The 18,370-nt window shown below is 62.8% G+C and overlaps 3 protein-coding genes across 3 annotated transcripts; 2 read left to right on the top strand and 1 right to left on the bottom strand.

The window, feature by feature from the left end:
• The first annotated feature begins 1,328 nt into the window (after positions 1–1,328).
• Positions 1,329–13,409, top strand: DEDD (death effector domain containing). Its single transcript, XM_059832189.1, has 5 exons — positions 1,329–2,262; positions 7,999–8,377; positions 11,797–11,904; positions 12,457–12,603; positions 12,690–13,409. The coding sequence occupies exons 2-5, from the start codon at positions 8,053–8,055 to the stop codon at positions 13,064–13,066; spliced, it is 957 nt and encodes a 318-aa protein (XP_059688172.1). The 5' UTR covers positions 1,329–2,262; positions 7,999–8,052; the 3' UTR covers positions 13,067–13,409.
• NIT1 (nitrilase 1) lies at positions 13,405–17,210 on the bottom strand. The gene is made up of 6 exons (XM_059832055.1): positions 17,122–17,210; positions 15,686–15,946; positions 15,497–15,600; positions 15,280–15,413; positions 15,000–15,125; positions 13,405–14,708 (listed from the first exon to the last, which is right to left on the bottom strand). The coding sequence occupies exons 1-6, from the start codon at positions 17,208–17,210 to the stop codon at positions 14,430–14,432; spliced, it is 993 nt and encodes a 330-aa protein (XP_059688038.1). The 3' UTR covers positions 13,405–14,429.
• Positions 17,209–18,084, top strand: PFDN2 (prefoldin subunit 2). Its single transcript, XM_059832384.1, has 4 exons — positions 17,209–17,274; positions 17,458–17,546; positions 17,623–17,746; positions 17,838–18,084. The coding sequence occupies exons 1-4, from the start codon at positions 17,209–17,211 to the stop codon at positions 18,015–18,017; spliced, it is 459 nt and encodes a 152-aa protein (XP_059688367.1). The 3' UTR covers positions 18,018–18,084.
• The last annotated feature ends 286 nt before the right edge of the window (positions 18,085–18,370 follow it).

The following is an 18,370-nucleotide window of genomic DNA, read 5'->3' as shown; positions in this document are numbered from 1 at the left end:
GACCCCCCCCGTCCCCATGGACCCCCCCAATCCCCACGGCCCCACTTGTCCCCATGGCCCCCCCCCCCCCCCCCCGACCCCCCCCAATCCCCAGGGCCCCCCCGGCCCCAGGACCCCCCTTGTCCCCATGGGCCCCCCCCCCGTCCCCAGACCCCCCCCCATCCCCATGGACCCCCCCAGCCCCAGGGCCCCACTTGTCCCCAGGGCCCCACTTGTCCCCAGGGCCCCCCCCCCCCTCGACCCCCCCCAGCCAACCCCCCCCCCCAAGGGCCCCCCCTTCCTCACGCGCCCCCCTGTAATCCCCAGGAACCCCCTCCCCGCCCCAAGCCCCCCCCCAGTCCCCAGGAAGACCCCCAGGAGCCCCCCAAACCCCAGGGCCCCCCTCCGGTCACTCTGCCCTCACTCAAGATGGCGGCGCCCCCTCGCGCCCCGCAATAAGCGCGAAGCCGCACCCGGCGGACCCCGCCTGCCCTCTTCCGAGATGGCGGCCGCGCCCCCACGTGACCTAAGGGCGTGGCGGCCTTGCCAGCTTGCCCTCACCCAACGTGGCGGCCGTTCGCCAACGCTCCTGAAGGGCGCTGAAGCCGGCGGCCGGTGACCCGGATGGGCCCGCCCTCCTGCCCTTATCCAAGAGGGCGCCGCGCTCCCCGGCTTTCCCAATGGGACCGAAGCGGAGAGGTGAGCGTGGACCGGATGTGGGCGGGGCCGTCCCGCGCGAGGGGGCGGGGCCGGAGCCCCGGATGTTGCGTCGCGCCGGAGCCGCGGCGGCCGCCTGCGAGCGGGGAGCGGAGCGGACGGAGCCAACATGGCGGTGCCGAGCCTGGGGCGGCCGTGAGGGGGAGGCCGCGGCGCCCTCAGCCCGGGCAGCCCCGCAGCGCCAGCGGGGCCCGCACAGCGGAGCGGGGGCCGAGCCGGCGGGCATGGCGGGGGCGGCCTAAGGGAGGCCTCGGCGGTCCCTGTGGGTGAGGGGACGGGCCCGGGCCCGGGCCCAGGCCCAGGCCGCCTCCCCCCCCCGCCTCAGCGCGGCCCGGTACCGGGCAGGGGCAGCGCAGGAGAGGCCTCGGGTGCCCGGGGGATGGGGGCCTAGGGGGGGCCGCAGTGCCGTGGCCGCGGGGCCCAGCCGCTCCCTCGGCAGCCCGCCGAGCCCCCCCTCCTCGGGCCGGCGGCCCCTCGCCGCCCTCCCGGCCCCCGCCGTTACCGGGGCCTCGCGGGGGAGGACAGGGCCGTCCCCGAGCAGTCGTTGCTGGACTTCGGACCAGGCTTTAGGAAGCTGGGTGCTCCCCGGCTGCGGGGGGAGGCCGGAGCCGGGCCGCGGGAGCCGCCGGGCCGCTGCGGCATGTGCCGGTAACGGGGAGGGAAGAACCGAGCGGGGGTTAGGTGCGAGCGGCCCAGCGAGGCCTGGGCCGCCTTCAGATAACCCTGTTTTGGTGATTTAGTGCTGTATTTTGGGAGCTTTAAGCTTAACTTCTGGGAGAGCCGGAGCTTTTACGCGTTGGTATTTAATACAAGCGTAGGGCAGCGCGGCTGCGGAGGCTGTGACCGAGCAGCTGAGTGTGCCGGCGCTGGGCCCGGCTTCCCGAGCAGGCTCTCCCCGGGGGGATAAGCTAGTCTTAAGGAGCTGGTGGGGAGGAGGCAAGCGCTCTAATTGTGAGTAAACACGAGAGAGAAGGTATGGGCTGAATTTTAAAAAGAATAACCCAGTTCAGATGACCTTCTCTTGGCTTTTTTATTAAGGTTTATCACTTCACCCGATCCAGTTTCTGGTGGAGTTGCTATACTAAGAAAGCAAATCGAGGTTTAAGGTATTCCGAGCACCCTGCCTGTCGCCTGGGTTTGTGAGGGCGGCGTTAAGTCCTGCTGGTAAGAAGGGAACAGGGGAGTTAGTTCTTCAGGAATGGTGTCTTTCAAAAAAGAAATGACCTAGAGAGTGCAGGGTGAGTTCTGGACTTCTTTTTTCCTCCTCACCGTGTCAATAAATTATTAAGTAGGAAAAAAAGAAGGGGTGTGTGTGGGGGGAAATTGGGTGGCTTCTGGCAAGTCAACCAGCTTTAACACTGACCGCCGATACCCGACTCTGGAAGTTCAGCTTCCCCGCTACAAGAGCCATACGTGAAACTCTCTGTAGGAGCTTCTGCGGTTTTGTTGGGTAGCTTATTTAAAAAGTCAAGGAGAAAAGGGGATAGAAGACTTCTTAAAAGCACTCTCGCTTGGCTGCTGTTCGAATCGTGGATATAAGCAAGACCAGAAGAGCTCCTCGCTAAGGTGGGTGTTCCTCTGTTTTCTTCTTTCTAACATACTAAAGATTTGCCCATCCCTCCTCTCCCGCAAGGAGCTGCTTCTGCGAACCTTGTGCTGTCGGGACAGATCAGGAGAGGCTCAGTCCTCTGCGCACGGAGCCCGGCCTCGCTGAGATTTGTATCTCGGGTCGGATGGGCGCCTGCCTGCGTTAATAGTTCTGCGGTTGGGCTAATTGTCCTGACTCGGGAAAGTTTGGGAAGCTTGGCTGCGGGTGAATCCTGATCAGGTGTCTTTTTGCTGATAGAAAGGGTGAGATTGGTAAAGCTGGTGGCGCGGCGCCTTCCCGATAAGCTGCTGGGTGCGATCCAGGGCTCCGGCAGGGACCTGGCGGCGCTGCCCGGCTGACATCGGCAGCGGCGCGTCCCCTGCCCGCGTTCCCGTTTCCATGGCTCGAGCGTCGCGTGCGGTTACGCGCCGGCGTAGGGGAGGCTCAGGGAGAACCCGTGGCGCTGCTGGGAGTTTCCAGCTTTGGGATTTTATTTAGAATTTTCCTCTTCTTCCCGGCTGGTGGTGGTGGTGGCGGTGCTCCATCTCGGCACCCCGAGATCAACCGGAGGGGGTTGTTTCTGCAGGGTCCCTTTGCCAGGGCCAGCGCTGGTCGGAGCGGGCATTAGTGGTGTTGGAAATCAAGGCTGTAGTTGCCACTCAGTGGCAGAAATTAGACTGGGGGATTAGTTGAGGTGGCAGGAATTAGACGGCGTGACAAATGGAAGCGAAAAGCACTTTCTGCACTTAATAAAAATCCCCCTCCCCCAGCTAAACCCATGCGCCAAAAAACCACCCCCACCACCCCCCCGTCCTACCCTGAAACAACTGCTAGCAGAACTATTTTTGCATCTGGCTCGTTCTCGTGGGGTTACGAATACTGTGTCCGGTGACGCAGCGTGGCTGAATGCTTCCTCCTCCTCCGGCCTTCCCTGCTGTGGGGTGTCCGGGGATGGCCGTGCACGCTCGGCTCCTGCCGGTGAAATCACCTGTATTTTGCTGGGCTGGCACTGGTGGGTTTGCTGTCCGTAGTGGTGGGTTTAGGATTTTCTTCTGCCCTACGGGTGTTATTGTACTGGCTCAGACCCGCTGTCCCCCCACCAACGCTGACCCAGATACAAAGTGCTACAGAGGGAAGGTCAAAAAAAAAAAACCCCTCCAAAGAGGATGATTTATGGATTAATCTTATTTCTTCTCAGCTCCCTTTGATCGGTTCATCCTCTGCGCGGCAGGAACTACTTATATCCCCACTTTTCTCATTAATCCGTCTTGTCCTGTAGCAAGTTTGTCAGCTGAGGTTACCTGTCCTGCGGGTGTGATGCCTTGGGATGACGGGTGTCGGGGTGGCCACACCACCGTCACTGTGGGCAGCGTCCCATCCGTCTGCCGGCCCGGGAATTGGGAAGATTTGCCGACCGTGTAGCCGGGTATTTGGTCCCACAAAAAAGCAGCAGCTGAGTGGCCTCGGCGAGCAGCTCCCAAGCTTGTGGCCCATCCGGCGCAGTCCTGGGCTCCCGGGAGAGGAACCAGCTGCAGGCGGAGGTTCGGGGCCAGGACTACCATCCCAACGGACAGGATCCGTGCCCTCCGCTTGCCGTGTGCGTGCGGTGAGCTGCAGGGCGTCTGAGCTCTTTCCTGAAGAAGGAGAGGGGAAGAAACGTGGGTTTGGCATGATGGCGACCGCAGGAGCTGTCGGGAGGAGAGCTGGGGCGAGCCGGGCAGCCGGAACGACTCGAGACTAATTGCTTTTTGCAAAGGCAGTTTCAGGTTGAAGGTGTCTGAAGAGGAGAGGAAGAAATCTCCTGGTTAACTGCTGCTGGGGCGGCGAAACCAAAGCGTTCGGCTGTTTGCTTCTGTTTGCGTTTCCTTCTCTTTGGTATGATTACCAAAGCGCGTTGGGAAAGCTGGTGTTTGGGTTCTGGTTCTGCCTCGGGCTTCGCACATCTGCTGAGGCTCCGCGGTGCCGTTCATCCGGCTTTGCCATGGCCAGTCCTCGCCGAGTTGAGCAGGATCGGGTCTGGTCGGCAGCGAAAACGCGACTAGGTGTCTCCCTCGCATCTCTTTGCAGCGCGCCGGACGGAGGAGGCTGGGATAGGGCTGTTCTGGAAAATTCACCTCAAAGCCAAATTTCGGCTTAAAGTTGGTTTTTGTGACTTCTGTGCCCTTCCAGGCAGGAATGTGCTGTCAGGAGGTGGGTTTTTGTGGTACTTAACTGAACTTCAGTGGCAAAAGTCCCCGTCATCCCCATGGGTTAAGTCAGATCTTTGAGTAAGGCTCAGACTGATTAACTGAGGAGCTTTGTAGGCACCAAAAGCTTGTTTTTCCTGTTCACCTTAAATTATTTTAATGATCCTGGAGCGCCACGGAAAGTCTCCTCCTGAGGAGAGTTTCCTCCAGAGCAGGTGTGATGTGCTGCTTGTTTGTGCCGAGGGTGGGCAGGGGTCTTGTCACTTCTGCCCCGGTACGGGAGAGCCACGGCGCGATCGGCTAGCCAGGGCATGGGCAGCTCCTCGTCTTCTGCTGGGAGATCTTTCCTGCTCCGTGCGCTCATGGCGGGGCTGTTCCTTGAGGAAAATCAAAGTATTTTAGGGCTTTTTTTAATATGTGCGCAGCAAAGCGCTCCAGCCTTCCGATCCTGTGAATTTAAGGCAGGAGGAGAGCCAAAGGCGAGGGGAAGCAGGGATCTCTTCCAAGTAGCGGCTGCTGGAATCCCCTGCTTGAAAATAAATTTAACAGCTTTTTGTGGTTTTGGGCGGTGCAGCTCTAAGGAGCTGCCCCCCGGGACGCGTTCTTCCCCCTCCATCCCCCAAAGCCTCTTTCTGCTGAATCTCTTGTGTTTAGGCAGCACAATGTTAAATTGCCTGCCTTTTTTTTTTTTTTTTGCCTCCCTGGAAGAAAAAAATGCAATGTAATTCCACGGTGGTCGGTACTAAATAATCAAAAGATAGCATCTCCCCAATTTCTGCCTTGGGTTTATGCAGTTCAGCGCTTGGCAAACCCGACTGCAGGAAAATGAGCCGTTTGAAATGAAATGCTGTAAAAGAGGGTCCCCGAGAGCGGCTCCCGGCCCCTGCCCAGGTTCGGGTGGTTCCTCCCGGTTTTGTGGTGCGGGGAGGGTGGAACAGGCGGGTGCTGCTCTGGGGACAGAGGTCGGGTTTCTGGGGCTGCCCCGGGAAGATGTTGTGGTGTAAATATCCAGGCAATTAGCTGATAAGCGGGTATGTGGTTTATGTTCAGTTTTTTATCTCAGAGTTGCTTACAGGACGCTGGGAAGAAAGCAGAGACCTCGCCTTGCACTGCCTGTGTTTGTTTCTTGTGTGTTTTACTTTGTGCACGAATATTTATAGCTCCCACTGCAAAACCCCAGACCATAGCGTGCGTGCAGCAGCCACGAAACCCGGCGGCGGGGTGGGAGCAGAGGGAGAGCTGTGGGTGCGAGCTGAGTGGGGCCAGCTGCCACTGGAGCCACCAGGCTGTCAAACGAGCGGCTCGTGGGTTCGTTCACCGGTTGACACCGGTGCCACGGCACCAAAACCGGTCTGGATGCGGCCAAGGAGCCCCAGGGACTTCACAGTCAGCTTGAAATGAAGCTTTCGGCAAACACCTTGGTTGCTCTCGTTTTTTTTTCTGCTCACGACAGCGACCATCAGGACTAAGGATTGTTTGTCTTAATGATTTTTTACACTTTTATTCTGTGTTCACGCAACGACCGTGTGCTGCCCGTCGATATTCTGTTGTGATGCAGCTGCAGCTCTTGGCCTCTCCAAAACTTGGCAGGGTTTACAAGACCGGAGAAATCCGTTCCCTCTCCCGGGATGTGCCGGGCTGCAGCCCAGTGTGCTCTGACTTCTCTGTGGAGCTGATGTGGCTCGGCTCCCTGGACAGGAGGAGCTGTTGGAGAAGAACCGGGGTGCTTTATTCTGATTTTTCTCCCCTCTCTCCTGCATGGAGACGGCTACAGACTGTTTGTACCAAGAAATATCTTCACTAGAAGCTGTATTGGTATGACTTTTCTACTTGGGGGAAGCTATACAGTATATATTGCCCTCTCCTCCACAGCTGGAGTAGTCAGAGCTGTGTCAGACTGTTTGCCGAGCAGCAGTCTATCAACACATTTTTAATTTAAGCTATTTGCATTTTATGATAGGAATTAAAACCCTCCCATCCAGTGCTGGTGGCTGACGGGCCCTGCCGAGGGCTCCCTGTTCCTCCGCCTGCCTGGGGCCAGAGCGTGAGTCATGGGCCATGCTGGGAATAGACAGGAGATTCCTGCTGGTATCCCGTGTTTACGCCGCCTCGCTGTTTTGGGAACCGTAACCAAGTAAAGCCGCTCCGTGGTGACGCCAGCTGGCCTCGGGTCAGCTCTCCGGAGGGGAGAGGGAGCCGCGGCCCGATGCCGCACGGAGCAGAGAGCCACCGGCTTCGGGGCTGGACCCTGTCTGAAAAACTGCAGGGGTGGAATCAGGCTGCGATCTCGGCTCTCCTGCGGCCTCTGGTCCCATGTCCCGCAGGGGAGGACAACTCCTGACCTACTTAAACTAACGAGGGCCATGGGTTTAGGGTATATCCGTGGTGCAACGACAGCGTGACTCCCCTGTATGGCATGCGTGCCAACACGCCGAGGGTGTGCCTGGGGCAGGTGCCTTTTTGCCATGGGTGCTACCACGAGCCCCGAGCCTGGGATGCACCGCAGGCGCTTAACTGCGTTTTGGGGGTCTGAAGCCCCCTCCAAATATCTCTGGGGGTGCCCCGGGTCCATGTGGCACCCCAGTCCGCGCCCAGCAAGCCGTGCGGTCTGGTTCACTCCTAACCCGATCGCTGCGTGCCCTGAGCTACTGCCATTGCCAAACGGCTCGTCACCAGTTCCTGGCGTGTCTTGCAGCTGACTCTGTGCTGTGGCACGGTGCCGTCTCCAGGCGTGGGACACCTTAATGTCACCCACTTTGCTGTGACAGCGCTCGATCCCCAAAGGAGGCCAGACAAGGGCCGTGATTCCTGCGGGTCCCTCCTGTTTTCGGCTGGGTGCGTGGCTCCCCGCAGCTCTTGGTGAAACAAAGCTGTCGGTGCCACTGAAAGAGAGCTGGGTGACGGCAGAGCGACGAGGAACTTCCCCGGGGGGGGCTGTAACCGGGTGAGAAACCTGGTGAGACGAGGAGGATGAGCCCTGAGTTGGCCGCTGAAGCCAGTCTGACGAGGCTCACTCTCCTCCGACTTTGAAGCCGAACAGGTTGGGGCCTGCCGAGCGGCTGATTTGCTTCTCCCTTGATGTTTCGGTGCGATACCGGTAGCTGCGCCGAATGGCTTCGTGCGGTTAGTGCCCGCTGGTGCGGCGGTGGAGGGTTTAGCTGGGGCTGTCAAGCCGCCCGCTCGGCTTTGCCGGGGAACGCGGGGACTCGTTTTGCTGGGGTGGAAGACATCGGTCTTCTCCTGCGTCACAGTCTGGAGCCCTGCCGCTGGGCGCCGTAGCTTGTAGGTGTTTCTGCCAGACGGTGTTTGGGTTCAAAAGCTAACGTGGCAGAGACCTGTCGGTGCTGGCAGAGCCTGGTGCCGCCAGTCTGGTACCCAACCCTCGATTTTTGGTGTAAGATGCTCTGGCAGAGGAGAGGATGAGTTGCTGCAGAGCATGGAGACGTGGTGGAGGGATGCAGAGAGGGTTTTTTAATCAAATATCGATGGGGAAGGGATTAAATCCTGTTGGCCCTCTCTGTCTTCTAGGGTTGCGGCGCTAAGAGGAGCCCCCGGCTCGGCACGTGCCGGCAGCGGTGGAAGATGGCCGCCTTCAAACGGAGCCGAGCACAAGCCTGGCCGGAGGAACGGGGCGACCGGGAACACGGGCTGTACAGCCTGCACCGCATGTTCGACATCGTGGGCACCCACCTGACCCACCGGGATGTGCGGGTGCTCTCCTTCCTCTTCGTGGATGTGATTGACGATTACGAGAGGGGGATGATCCGCAGCGGCCGGGACTTCTTGCTGGCGCTGGAGCGGCAGGGCCGCTGCGACGAGACCAACTTCCGACAGGTGCTGCAGTTGCTGCGGATCATCACTCGCCACGACCTGCTGCCGTACGTCACCCTCAAGAGGCGACGGGCTGGTAAGTGACGTGGCCGGCGGCCTGGCCCGCTCCCTAACGAAGCTCGCTTCGTTATTCAGCTGTCTCCTGTTTCTCCTCGCTGATGCCCTGGAGGTGCGGTGGTTAAAGGACCCTGAGGCTTGTAAGGACAAACAGGACAGCAGGGAAATGCAGGCAGAGAAGGCAAAGGGGTATTTTATAGGGTTTTAGCAAGCGCCCACGCATGGTTTTATGGGGTTAAAGCCTCGTTTCGTTTCTGGCAAGCGCCGAGCTCTCCTCCTTTCTTTAGCGGTGGCGAACTGGGGTTCCTGCTGCGTGCTGTGCAGCTCCATGACTCCCAGCTCTGTGCCTCCGATTCCCGGCTCTCCCAGGTCCTGCTGCTCGTCTCTAGTTTTTAGGAAAACGATCCTTTTGGCCCAAAGCCCTGCCTGGGGTGAGATGCCGTGGGCAGTCCCAGGGCTGTGCCGGGGAGCGAAGAGGAGACGGGAGGGTCCGGGGAAACTGGCGGCTGCTGTGCTCGACGTGCCGTTGGCTTTGAGGGAAACGGCCTCGTCCTCTCGGGGCTGAGGAGAGTTTGGGAAGGCGACCAATGTCCTCCCTGAGCAGGTGCTGTGGGTCCTGCGGTGTGCAGTACGCAGAGAGGCTGGAGTGAGAAACCTGTGTCCAAATTCAGATTTTTTTCATCCATTTTCCAGTGGGATGCCCCAAACCCTCTTCTTTTGGCCGCCACTTTCCCATCACTCTCTGCCGGCTTGGAGACCCCAGCAGTGACCCGGCCCTTTGGATCTGGGTAATTTGGTGGGGTTTTGGTCACTTTGTGGAGCTGCCAGGCTGAGCTGATCCCTTGCCCTCCACCGGCTCAGCCCCACACCTTTTTTTGACAGAAAAACCTCAATTTACAGTTCAAAGAACATAACCCAGATTAACTAGAACCAGAGCAGTCGCGAAGGAGAGCGCACTTGTTGCAGGGGATGTGTAAGGCAGCCGCTCCAGCAGGCTTCAACCTCTGAAATTTGCATCTTTGCTTTAAATTAGGATAATTGGGCTTTCTTGGCAGTTCCAGGCTGCTGAGTCTCCCCGGTTTGTGCTCGCACCGTGGGCAATGGTGCCGTTCCCCGCCAGCGCTTGGGAAAGCGGTGAGCACAAGTAGAGGCAGGCATTAAAAACTCCCCGTTTTTGGGGGGTGAGGGGAGGGACAGCAGCGCTGGTGCGAACAAACCCTTGGCACTGGGGCTCTCACCGGGAGCGCGGTCCCGCACGGCCTGCGGCCTCCGTCCTGCCCGGGGTAAACTGGATCGGGCGGCTTGAAAACGAATGGGGCTTTTTGCTCAGTTGCTTCTTAACCAGCATCGGGCCGGGGAGGGGATGGGAACAGGGACGCTGCTTTTGGTGGCAGCTGCCGCCTTGTGCTGCTCCAAAATGCCAGAAACTTCCAGCCCTGCTTGACCTCGTGGGATGGAGCCTGAGCGCAGGCAGCCCTGCCTGCACCTACGTCCTGCCTGCACCTACAACCCTGCCTGTGCAGGCTCAGAGCAGACGCCGTGAGGGTTTTCCTGTTATCTGGCCTTTTCTGGGAGCCCGGAGCATGCGCTCTGCCCTCTGTGCCGCTTGCGGACGTGGCTGTGCCGGCGATGGATCCCAGCCTGTTCCCCTGCCATCGCTGCCGGCTCTGCTGCCCGCAGACCCCCTCGCAGGGCAGCCGGCACTGTGGCTTGGTGCAGGCAGCGCGTAGGAGGCTGTTTACGGTGCCGGTGTAACCTCCCGGTGCTCTTCCTCTGCACCAAGCCAAGAAAACTGAGCAAAAAGGGAAAGTGGCGGGCGAGCAGGCACGTTACACAGACCAGCTGTGTGGTGCTTGGGTTCGGGGAGGTTCCTGGTGATGCCGATCCATGGGGCACGCAGATGGAGCCATGGCTCTGTGTCTCCCAGGTTGTGTAGAGTTTAGGGGTGTCGCAGCACTATTTTTGTGTTTCTTGGGCAGCTTTTTGCTTGTTTAGTGCAGAAATCCAAACTGAAGGGGCACGTGGCTGCTGTACCTCGGGCTGGAGCCAGGCGAGCCCGCCCCGTGTCAGGTTTTGGTGTTTCCAGGGTGAGGCGGATGGATTGATAATAAAGTGCGATACCTGCGGGGTCGGGGAGCCAGAGGTTGGCGTTCGCGTCTCCGTACGCCGCCGTCGTGTGAGGAGCGATGCTCCGTACCCGTGAGATCTCGTTCTTGCGATGTCTCCAGCCGTGCTTGGGTGGAAAGGGTTTAATTAAATGCGCAAAAATAGCATTTCAAAAAGCTTCATTAAGAAAGGCACCTTACATGTGGTTTATAATGCGCAGCGCTTTGCATTTAAAGAGGAGGGATTGATTGGTTAAAGGAAGTCTCCTCCGGACCTAACAAGCTGACGCTCATTTCTGGTTCACGCGTCCTTCCAGACCTCGCAGCGGCCAGGAGGTTTTGTCTCCTTCTGCCTCATTTGTATTCATGGCTCTGGAAAGGAGCGAAACCTCTTCCCGAATTAGCTCGGCGCAGCTGGGGCCGGCTGGGCGAAGGCGGAGAGTGGCGGGGGGAGCCGGGGAGACCCGTGGCCTTGGCCGGCTTCGGTCCAGTGGGGATGGGAGGGATCCTGCCTGGGGACGGGCAGTGCTCTGAGCTCACCAAACATATCAAAAACAACCTGCAGAAAATGTCCCGGCCCTCAAAAATAACTCGTTTTACCCCATAATCTTTGCTTACAGCTGCTTCTGCTCAGCAGCTTGACTCTCCTCAAAGCCCTGCGTCCTGCCAGTGTGCTACGTCAAAGGTTTGATCTGCTGAAGCCGGGTAAATAACGTAGGCTTAACGTTTCGGGTGTATGCCAGTTTATCCTAAAGAGTTTCAAGCAGCCGGGTCTGTCCTGGGGCCCTGGAGCTGCCGCTGTCCCCCTGCTCCAGCTCCGCTCTGCCGGGGCTGCGGAGGAAGAGGAGGAGCGACGGCTGCTCCCCCAGACCTTTGCTTAGACCGACACGAGCCGTGGGAGCTCGTGTAGGGAGCACGGGACAAATCCGGGGCTGGTCTGAGCGATCGCCAGGTACGTACGACCCGGTACTGTGCCAGCACGGCGTGGGAGCGGTGTCGGAGGCGCTGCCTGCCCTTGCCAGAGTTTCTCCTGGGGGATTGCGTGCTGGTCTGCTCCGAGTCTGGGTGTTGGGAGTATCTATGGTAACAAATGGAAACAGCCTTTCCTGCGCGGCGGCTGGGAAGGCTTGGCTCCCAAATGGAGTTTTTCCGAGAGGACTGGCTGGAGAAACAGCTGCTTGACATGCCGCCGCGCGCAGGGGGGGATGCAGAGCAGCTTAAGCACGTGTTGGCACCCGCCGCGTCGGGAGAGATCTGCCCTGGCCTCCCCCCCAAAGGGGCCCGAATCCCCTCGGTCCCCCCTGAAGGGACCCGTGTCCCCTCTCTCTTCCAGTGTGCCCGGACCTGGTGGACAAGTACCTGGAGGAGACGTCCATTCGCTACGTGACGCCCCGCGCTCACAGCGAGGCGGAGCACAGCCTCGGCCACCCCCATAAATCAGGTGGGTGCGGACACCCGCTGCCAGACCTCGGGGTTCGGTCCGTGGGGATTTGTCACGACCATCCCACTTTTGCCTTGTCGTTCCCAGTGTGAGCGTGGGGACTCGCCTCTGGCTGGCGGTGACGGTTCCGTCACTGCTGAAGTGACATCTGACCCTGCTGCCACCAGCCCCGCAGTTTGGGGGATGATCGAGCGCGCAGTTTGACATCCCTTCCCTGACTGCTGCGGGGGGAGGCTGCTCGGTCTCTGGGTGTAATTTGGGGTTCCCCTCTTGGGGCTTGTGTGGGCTCCTGGGGCTGCCAGACACCCCTTGGGACGAGCGTCCTGGGACGGGGCAGGGGGAAACTGGGAGGTGACAGCGGTGTGGAAGAGAGGGGAGGGCTGGAGCTTGGTGTCAGGATGGAGCAGAAGCGCTCCGACAGAGATTTGGAGCGCGAGTGGCCCCGAGAGCTTCGGCAGGCAGGGCCTGGGAGGGGGAGCGGCTCCTCCGAGGTGTCGCCGGGCTGAGAGCAGGGGGGCTCGGTGTCCCCTGACCCCCATCCTCCCTGCGCAGTGCCTCCCCACCACCCCGTGGTCTGCTGCTCCTCCGCGGGACCCCAGATCTGTACCAAGAGGCCTGGCCGCGGCAGGACCCTCCTCAGCAGCCAGCGCAAGAGGAGGAAGTCGGCGACGCCAGACCCTAAGGAGAAGCAGACCTGTGGTAAGAGCCTCTGGGGGGGTCGGGGGGGGGTTTGGGGGTTCCCGGCCCCATGCCGGAGCACTCACCGCCCTCCCCGCTTCCCTCAGACATCCGCCTGCGAGTCCGAGCCGAGTACTGCCAGCACGAGACGGCGCTTCAAGGCAACGTCTTCTCCAACAAGCAGGACCCCTTGGAGCGTCAGTTCGAGCGCTTCAACCAGGCCAACACCATCCTGAAGTCCCGGGACCTGGGATCCATCATCTGTGACATAAAATTCTCAGAGCTCACCTACCTCGACGCGTTCTGGCGCGATTACATCAACGGCTCTTTGTTGGAAGCCCTCAAGGGTGTCTTCATCACGGACTCGCTCAAACAAGCCGTGGGCCACGAAGCCATCAAACTGCTGGTCAATGTGGACGAGGAGGATTACGAGGTCGGGCGCCAGAAACTCCTGAGGAACTTGATGCTGCAGACGGCTCCCTGATGCCTGACGCCTGCTCGGTGGGATCCAAGCTTTTTTCTTCTCCTTTTTTTTTTTCTCTTTTTTTTTTCTAGAAGAAAAGGAAAAGATGATTGAAACCCCTGCCCGGTACGGTGCAACTCTGGGTTCGGAGCCAGGCTGGAGCCGCAGGGAGCGCCGGAGGCTTACGTGTTTCCTCACCCCTTTCCTGTCCTGTCACCTCCGCTCTCGCTTTGTTTTCCTTTTTTCTCTTTTATTTTGTATCCATTAAAAACAAAACAAAAAGGCAAAAATCCTGCCTGGGGCGCGTCAGTGACGGGGCTGGGCCAGCCGGGGGGGGCTCGGCGGAGGTTTGTACCAGGGTGGGCTCGGCCCCGCGGTGCCTGTGCTGGGTTCGGGGGTGGCTTTGCCCCCCTCCTGCCCTTGTGTCACCGTCCCGGGGGGGGTCCACGTGCCGGGGGATGCCCCCGGGCAGCGTCCCCATTTTCCTGCCCCCCCCATTGCCTCAGTGGGTTTCTCAGGAGTAAAAGCGTCCCCTCGCCGGGCTGCGTCCCTGCGGCGTCCCCTGGACCATGTGCCTTCGCGTCCCCCTCCCCTGCGGGGGCCGGGGGGGAGGACCAGCGCTGAGGGACGCCCCAAAATCTCTTGCCTGTCCCCCCCCGCGGCTGCCTGGCTCTCCCTCCCCTCTCCAGCTGGCAACTGGGACAAACTGGGACGAGGGGCACGTTGGGGCGGTGTGATCTGCCTGTTGCTGGCAGTAGGCAGACCAGCCTCTGCCTGCACTCTGCCTGCACGTGTTGGAGGCCGCCCGGCCCCCTCCCTGGCTCCCTGTCCCCAGAGAGCCCCTAAAATGGCCGGTCCTGCCCCCCCCAGCTGCTGCCTGTGGGTCTCCCGGGCAGGGGGGGATTTTTTTCCAGCTCCATCCTGGTTTTGTGTTTTTTCTCCCCATCCCTGCTCGGCTGCTGGTGGGTGCAGACCCCCTCCGGGGTGGGGGCAGCCCCTCCAGGACTCGTGGTGTGTGTGGCCCCCCCGGGGCACGCAGCCCCCCCTCCACTTACGGATGATTCTGGCACAACTTGGTGTAATTTCTGTGACTTCTGTATTTTTTAAACTTCAATATAATGGTCATATTCCCTCTGTAGCTTTCAGGTTTCTTGAAATAAACATCTACTGCAGCGCCTGGTTCCTTCCTTCCACCCCTGCCTGTGCCGGGGGGACCCCGGACCCCCCCCCAGCAATGCGGGGGCTTTGGGGGGGACACCCTCCTGGCTGCAGCACAGGGGGCCGGGGAGCCCTGAGCGCATCTTGCTGCCATGTTTTGGGGAGAAATGGTCTGAAATGGAGCAGCTCTGTCCCTGCTCCAGATTTTACCACACCAGGGAGCGGCTCATGGCACTGGTGCCAGCCCCGTGGCTGCCACGGTGCCGTAGAGGTCGGGCCGGCGGTGGCTGTGCACCGGGATCTCCCGGCGGATGCGGTGCAGGTAGTCGAGGTCGATCTCAGCGTAGCAGAGCCCGGGTCCCTCGCGGCACTGGGCCACCACCGCGCCCCAGGGGTCCACCACCAGCGCGTGGCCATAGGACGTCCGCCGCTCGTGGTTCTTCCCGGTCTGGGCGGCCGCCACCACGTAGCACTGGCTCTCGATGGCCCGGGCCCGCAGCAGCACCTGCCGGGGACACACCACTGCCGGCGGTGCCGGACCGCGGCCCCCGGGGGGGACGTGGGGCAGAGAGCGGGGTTGGGTGGGGGCACCGTGGCCGGGCTGGCTCTGCCACCTGCCCCTTAAATACCCAAAAAGAGGCTTTTTATCTTAGATTTGCCGCTCTTGGCTGTGGCAGGATTTGTCCCTGCTTGCTCACTGCTGGAGATGATTGGGGACAAGGGATGAGTGGCGAGAGCCGCCTGGACGGGGGCAATGGACAGCAGGAGAGGCTGGAGGGGCCGGGGCCAAGCTCACCTCCCAGTGTGCCGAGCCCGTGGGGACGGTGAAGGCCGAGGGGTAGGTGAGGATCTCAGCGCCGGCACGCCGCAGCGCCAGCGAGATCTCGGGGAAGCGCAGGTCGTAGCAGATGGAGAGGCCGAGCTGGTGGGGACGAGAAGGGGATGTCAGCGAGGTCACAGTGCCCGGCCCCACGGGGCTCTGGGCAGAGGTTAGGGGACAGCGGAGGGGACGCAGTGCTCGCGCTGGGGGAGACCCTCACCCCAAGGGTCCCCCAACGTGCCCGTCCGCCCCGTACCTTCCCTGCCGGCGTGCTGACCGGGGCCACGATCTCGGTGCCGGCGTTGGTGAAGCTGCTCTCCTTCATGGTGACGCGTCCCTCCAGCTCCACGTCACACAGGTGGGTTTTCCTGTAGGCGGCTGCGAGGCGACCTGGGGACAAGAGGGTGCGAGGCAGGGGACATCCACGGGGGCCGGGGACGTCTGGTCGGTGGGGCAGGGCCGGGGGGTCTCACCTGCGGGGTCCAGCAGTGCATGGCAGTTGTAGATGCGCTGTGTGGTCGGCCAGTCCCGGCCACGCTCGTGGAAGCCGCCCAGGGACAGCCACACGCCACAGTCCCTGGGGAGAGGGACCCGGGGACAGGGATCTCCATCTCCGCCGTCCCGGTCTGCGGGACGAGCATGAGGGGGGTCCCCGTCGGTACCTGGCCAGCTCAGTGTAGCGACCCATGAGGTCCCCGTCCAGGCCCTCGGCCAGGCCGAGGGTCTGCGCCGTGTCGGAGCCGATGTAGTCGAAGCCCTCGGGGAGGAAGACGAGGCAGGCGCCGCGATGAGCCGCCTCCCGCACCAGCCCGGCGCAGGTGGCGAAGTTCTGCTCCTTGTCGGGCGTGGAGGTGACCTGGCCCACGGCCACCAGTGGCTTCAGCCCCGGGGGACCCGCCATGGCGCGGGGTGGGCGCGGGGAGCTGCGGCACAGCGTGGACGTCAGCCCTGGGGACGCAGGCAGCCCCACGGGGACCGCGGCAGCCTCTGGGGCCGGCACAGGTCACCCCCCATGTGCCTGCGGTACCTGCCCGGGGTACCGGAGCCGTGCGAGCGTCTCGGGGTGCACAGGAGGGCCGGGAGCAGGCGGCGCAGCGGGGCCCGGGGCACCGCTCTCAGCCTGGGGCAGGGGGGACCCCGGGGTGGGGAGGGGGGGTCACGGCTGCTGCCTGGTCCCTGTGCTGGGCGGGGGGGGACACAGTACCGGGGGACCCACGGCCAAGGGGACAGTGCCGGCCCCACACAGGGGCCTGTGGGTGGCCGTCACCAGCCAGCCCCCTCCTGCGGCCCCACTGCCCCCAGCCCATCCGCAGCGCCCAGGTCTGACCCCAACTGCCCCGGCACCCTCCAAATGCCCCCAGCACCCCCAAACTGCCCCAGGCCAGACCCCAAACTGCCCCAGCACCCTCCAAATGCCCCCAGCACCCCCAAACTGCCCCAGGCCAGACCCCAAACTGCCCCAGCACCCTTCAAATGCCCCCAGCACCCCCAAACTGCCCCAGGCCAGACCCCAAACTGCCCCGGCACCCTCCAAATGCCCCCAGCGCCCCCAAACTGCCCCAGGTCAGACCCCAAACTGCCCCAGCACCCTCCAAATGCCCCCAGCACCCCCAAACTGCCCCAGGCCAGACCCCAAACTGCCCCAGCGCCCCCAGACTGCCCCAGGTCAGACCCCAAACTGCCCCGGCACCCCCAAACTGCCCCAGGTCAGACCCCAAACTGCCCCAGCGCCCCCAAACTGCCCCGGCACCCTCCAAATGCCCCCAGCACCCCCAAACTGCCCCAGGCCAGACCCCAAACTGCCCCAGGACCCCCAAACTGCCCCAGCTCTGCCCCACCTCAGCCCCCCCCCGGCCCCATCAGCCCTCCCCCAACCGCCCAATTTGCCCCAAATTCCCTCCCCGCACCCCCAGATCGTCTCCTGCGCCCCCCGACTGGCCCCAGGCCATGCACGCCGCCCCCAGACCCCCCCAAGTCCCCCCGGCCCGTACATGCCCCGCCGGCGGCACCGAGGGGACGCGGGCAAAGTCCCCCCAGCCGCGCCCGCAGCAAAGATGGCGCCGGCACCGCCTCACCGGGCAGCGCCGCTGCCCTCTACCAAGATGGCGCCCCGTCGGGCCCCGCCCCGTTTCCTGTCTGCGCCGGAAGGGGCGGCGCCAGCGGCGCGGGAGGAGGGGGCGGCAACATGGCGGACAGCGCGAAGGGGCGGCCGGCGGCGGCCCCCGCTGGGAAGGCGCTGACGGCGGAGCAGGTCCGGGCCGGGGCGCGGCGGGGGGACCCGGGCGGGGCCCTGGCACCGGGCGAGGGGCCCGGGGCAGGACTCGGGCCCCGGGGGGCGGTCCCCAGGCCCGGGGGGGGCGGTCCCCAGGCCCCGGGGGGGGTCCCCAGGCCCCGGCGGGGTCCCCAGGCCCCGTCACCGTCCCTGTCCCCGCAGGTGGTGGCCCGGTTCAACCGGCTGCGGCAGGAGCAGCGGGGCCTGGCCTCGAAGGCGGCCGAGCTGGAGCTGGAGCTGAACGAGCACAGGTGGGACGGGGCGGGGGTGCGGAGGGGGCGCCCGGGCCGCGGGGCCTTCGCCGCCTCAGCCTCCTCTTCCTCCCAGCCTGGTCATCGAGACGCTGCGGGAGGTGGACCCGGCGCGGAAGTGCTTCCGCATGGTGGGCGGCATCTTGGTGGAGCGCACCGTCAAGGAGGTGCTGCCGGCCCTGGAGGGCAACAAGGAGCAGGTGAGGGGCGGCCGGGCCCCCCCGGGCCCCCCCGGGCCCTCTCCCGGCCGCTTCCCCCTGACCCCCTCCCTGTGCCCCCCCTCTCTCCCAGATCAGCAAAATCATCGAGACGCTGAACCAGCAGCTGCAGGCGAAGGGCCGGGAGCTGAACGAGTTTCGGGAGAAGCACAACATTCGCCTGGTGGGCGAGGAGGACCCCAAGCAGCCCCCCAAGGAGGGGGCCGAGGGGGCCGGCGCCAAGGGCAGCTCGGCCGGCGTCCTGGTCTCCTAGCTCCCCGCCCCCTTCTTCTTCCTCCTCTCCTCGCTTTCTTAAATAAATGTCTTTTTTTTTCCCTTTGGTCACGGGCCAAGCGTGGGCGCTGAGGGTGGCCGCTGCTTCCCGGGCGGGGGGCGGCAGGAGAGGGGGTGCGGCCCCGGGGGAGGCCGGAACAGGGCCAGACCCCCCGGCTTGGCTCGCCACGGGGTGACCCGGTGCCACCGTCACCCCTTTCCGGGGGAGGTGGCACGTTGCGAGGGGCAGACGGTGGCTCTGGGCCGGCCGCAGCCGGGGTGGGGGCAGCCCCGCACCCCCGTGGTCCCTCCCGTCACCCCCCAGCAGCTGTGGGATGGCAGCCAGCGTCGGCG

Source organism: Gavia stellata, chromosome 33 (assembly GCF_030936135.1).
Source record: "Gavia stellata isolate bGavSte3 chromosome 33, bGavSte3.hap2, whole genome shotgun sequence".
Lineage (NCBI taxonomy): Eukaryota > Metazoa > Chordata > Aves > Gaviiformes > Gaviidae > Gavia > Gavia stellata.
Note: the sequence above shows the minus strand (reverse complement) of the source record. Positions and strands in the feature narration are given on the sequence as shown.

Bases quoted from the DNA above. Each gene is read 5' to 3' on its own strand.
- DEDD (XM_059832189.1), top strand. From the start codon at position 8,053: ATGGCCGCCTTCAAACGGAGCCGAGCACAAGCCTGGCCGGAGGAACGG. The intron at 8,378-11,796 runs GTAAGTGACGTG...TCTCTCTTCCAG, and splicing joins CCTCAAGAGGCGACGGGCTG to TGTGCCCGGACCTGGTGGAC. The intron at 11,905-12,456 runs GTGGGTGCGGAC...CTCCCTGCGCAG, and splicing joins CGGCCACCCCCATAAATCAG to TGCCTCCCCACCACCCCGTG.
- PFDN2 (XM_059832384.1), top strand. From the start codon at position 17,209: ATGGCGGACAGCGCGAAGGGGCGGCCGGCGGCGGCCCCCGCTGGGAAG. The intron at 17,275-17,457 runs GTCCGGGCCGGG...CTGTCCCCGCAG, and splicing joins AGGCGCTGACGGCGGAGCAG to GTGGTGGCCCGGTTCAACCG. The intron at 17,747-17,837 runs GTGAGGGGCGGC...CCTCTCTCCCAG, and splicing joins TGGAGGGCAACAAGGAGCAG to ATCAGCAAAATCATCGAGAC.
- NIT1 (XM_059832055.1), bottom strand. From the start codon at position 17,210: ATGTTGCCGCCCCCTCCTCCCGCGCCGCTGGCGCCGCCCCTTCCGGCG. The intron at 15,947-17,121 runs GTAGAGGGCAGC...GCTGTGCCGCAG, and splicing joins CCCGACGGGGCGCCATCTTG to CTCCCCGCGCCCACCCCGCG. The intron at 15,601-15,685 runs GTACCGACGGGG...CCCTCTCCCCAG, and splicing joins CGCTACACTGAGCTGGCCAG to GGACTGTGGCGTGTGGCTGT.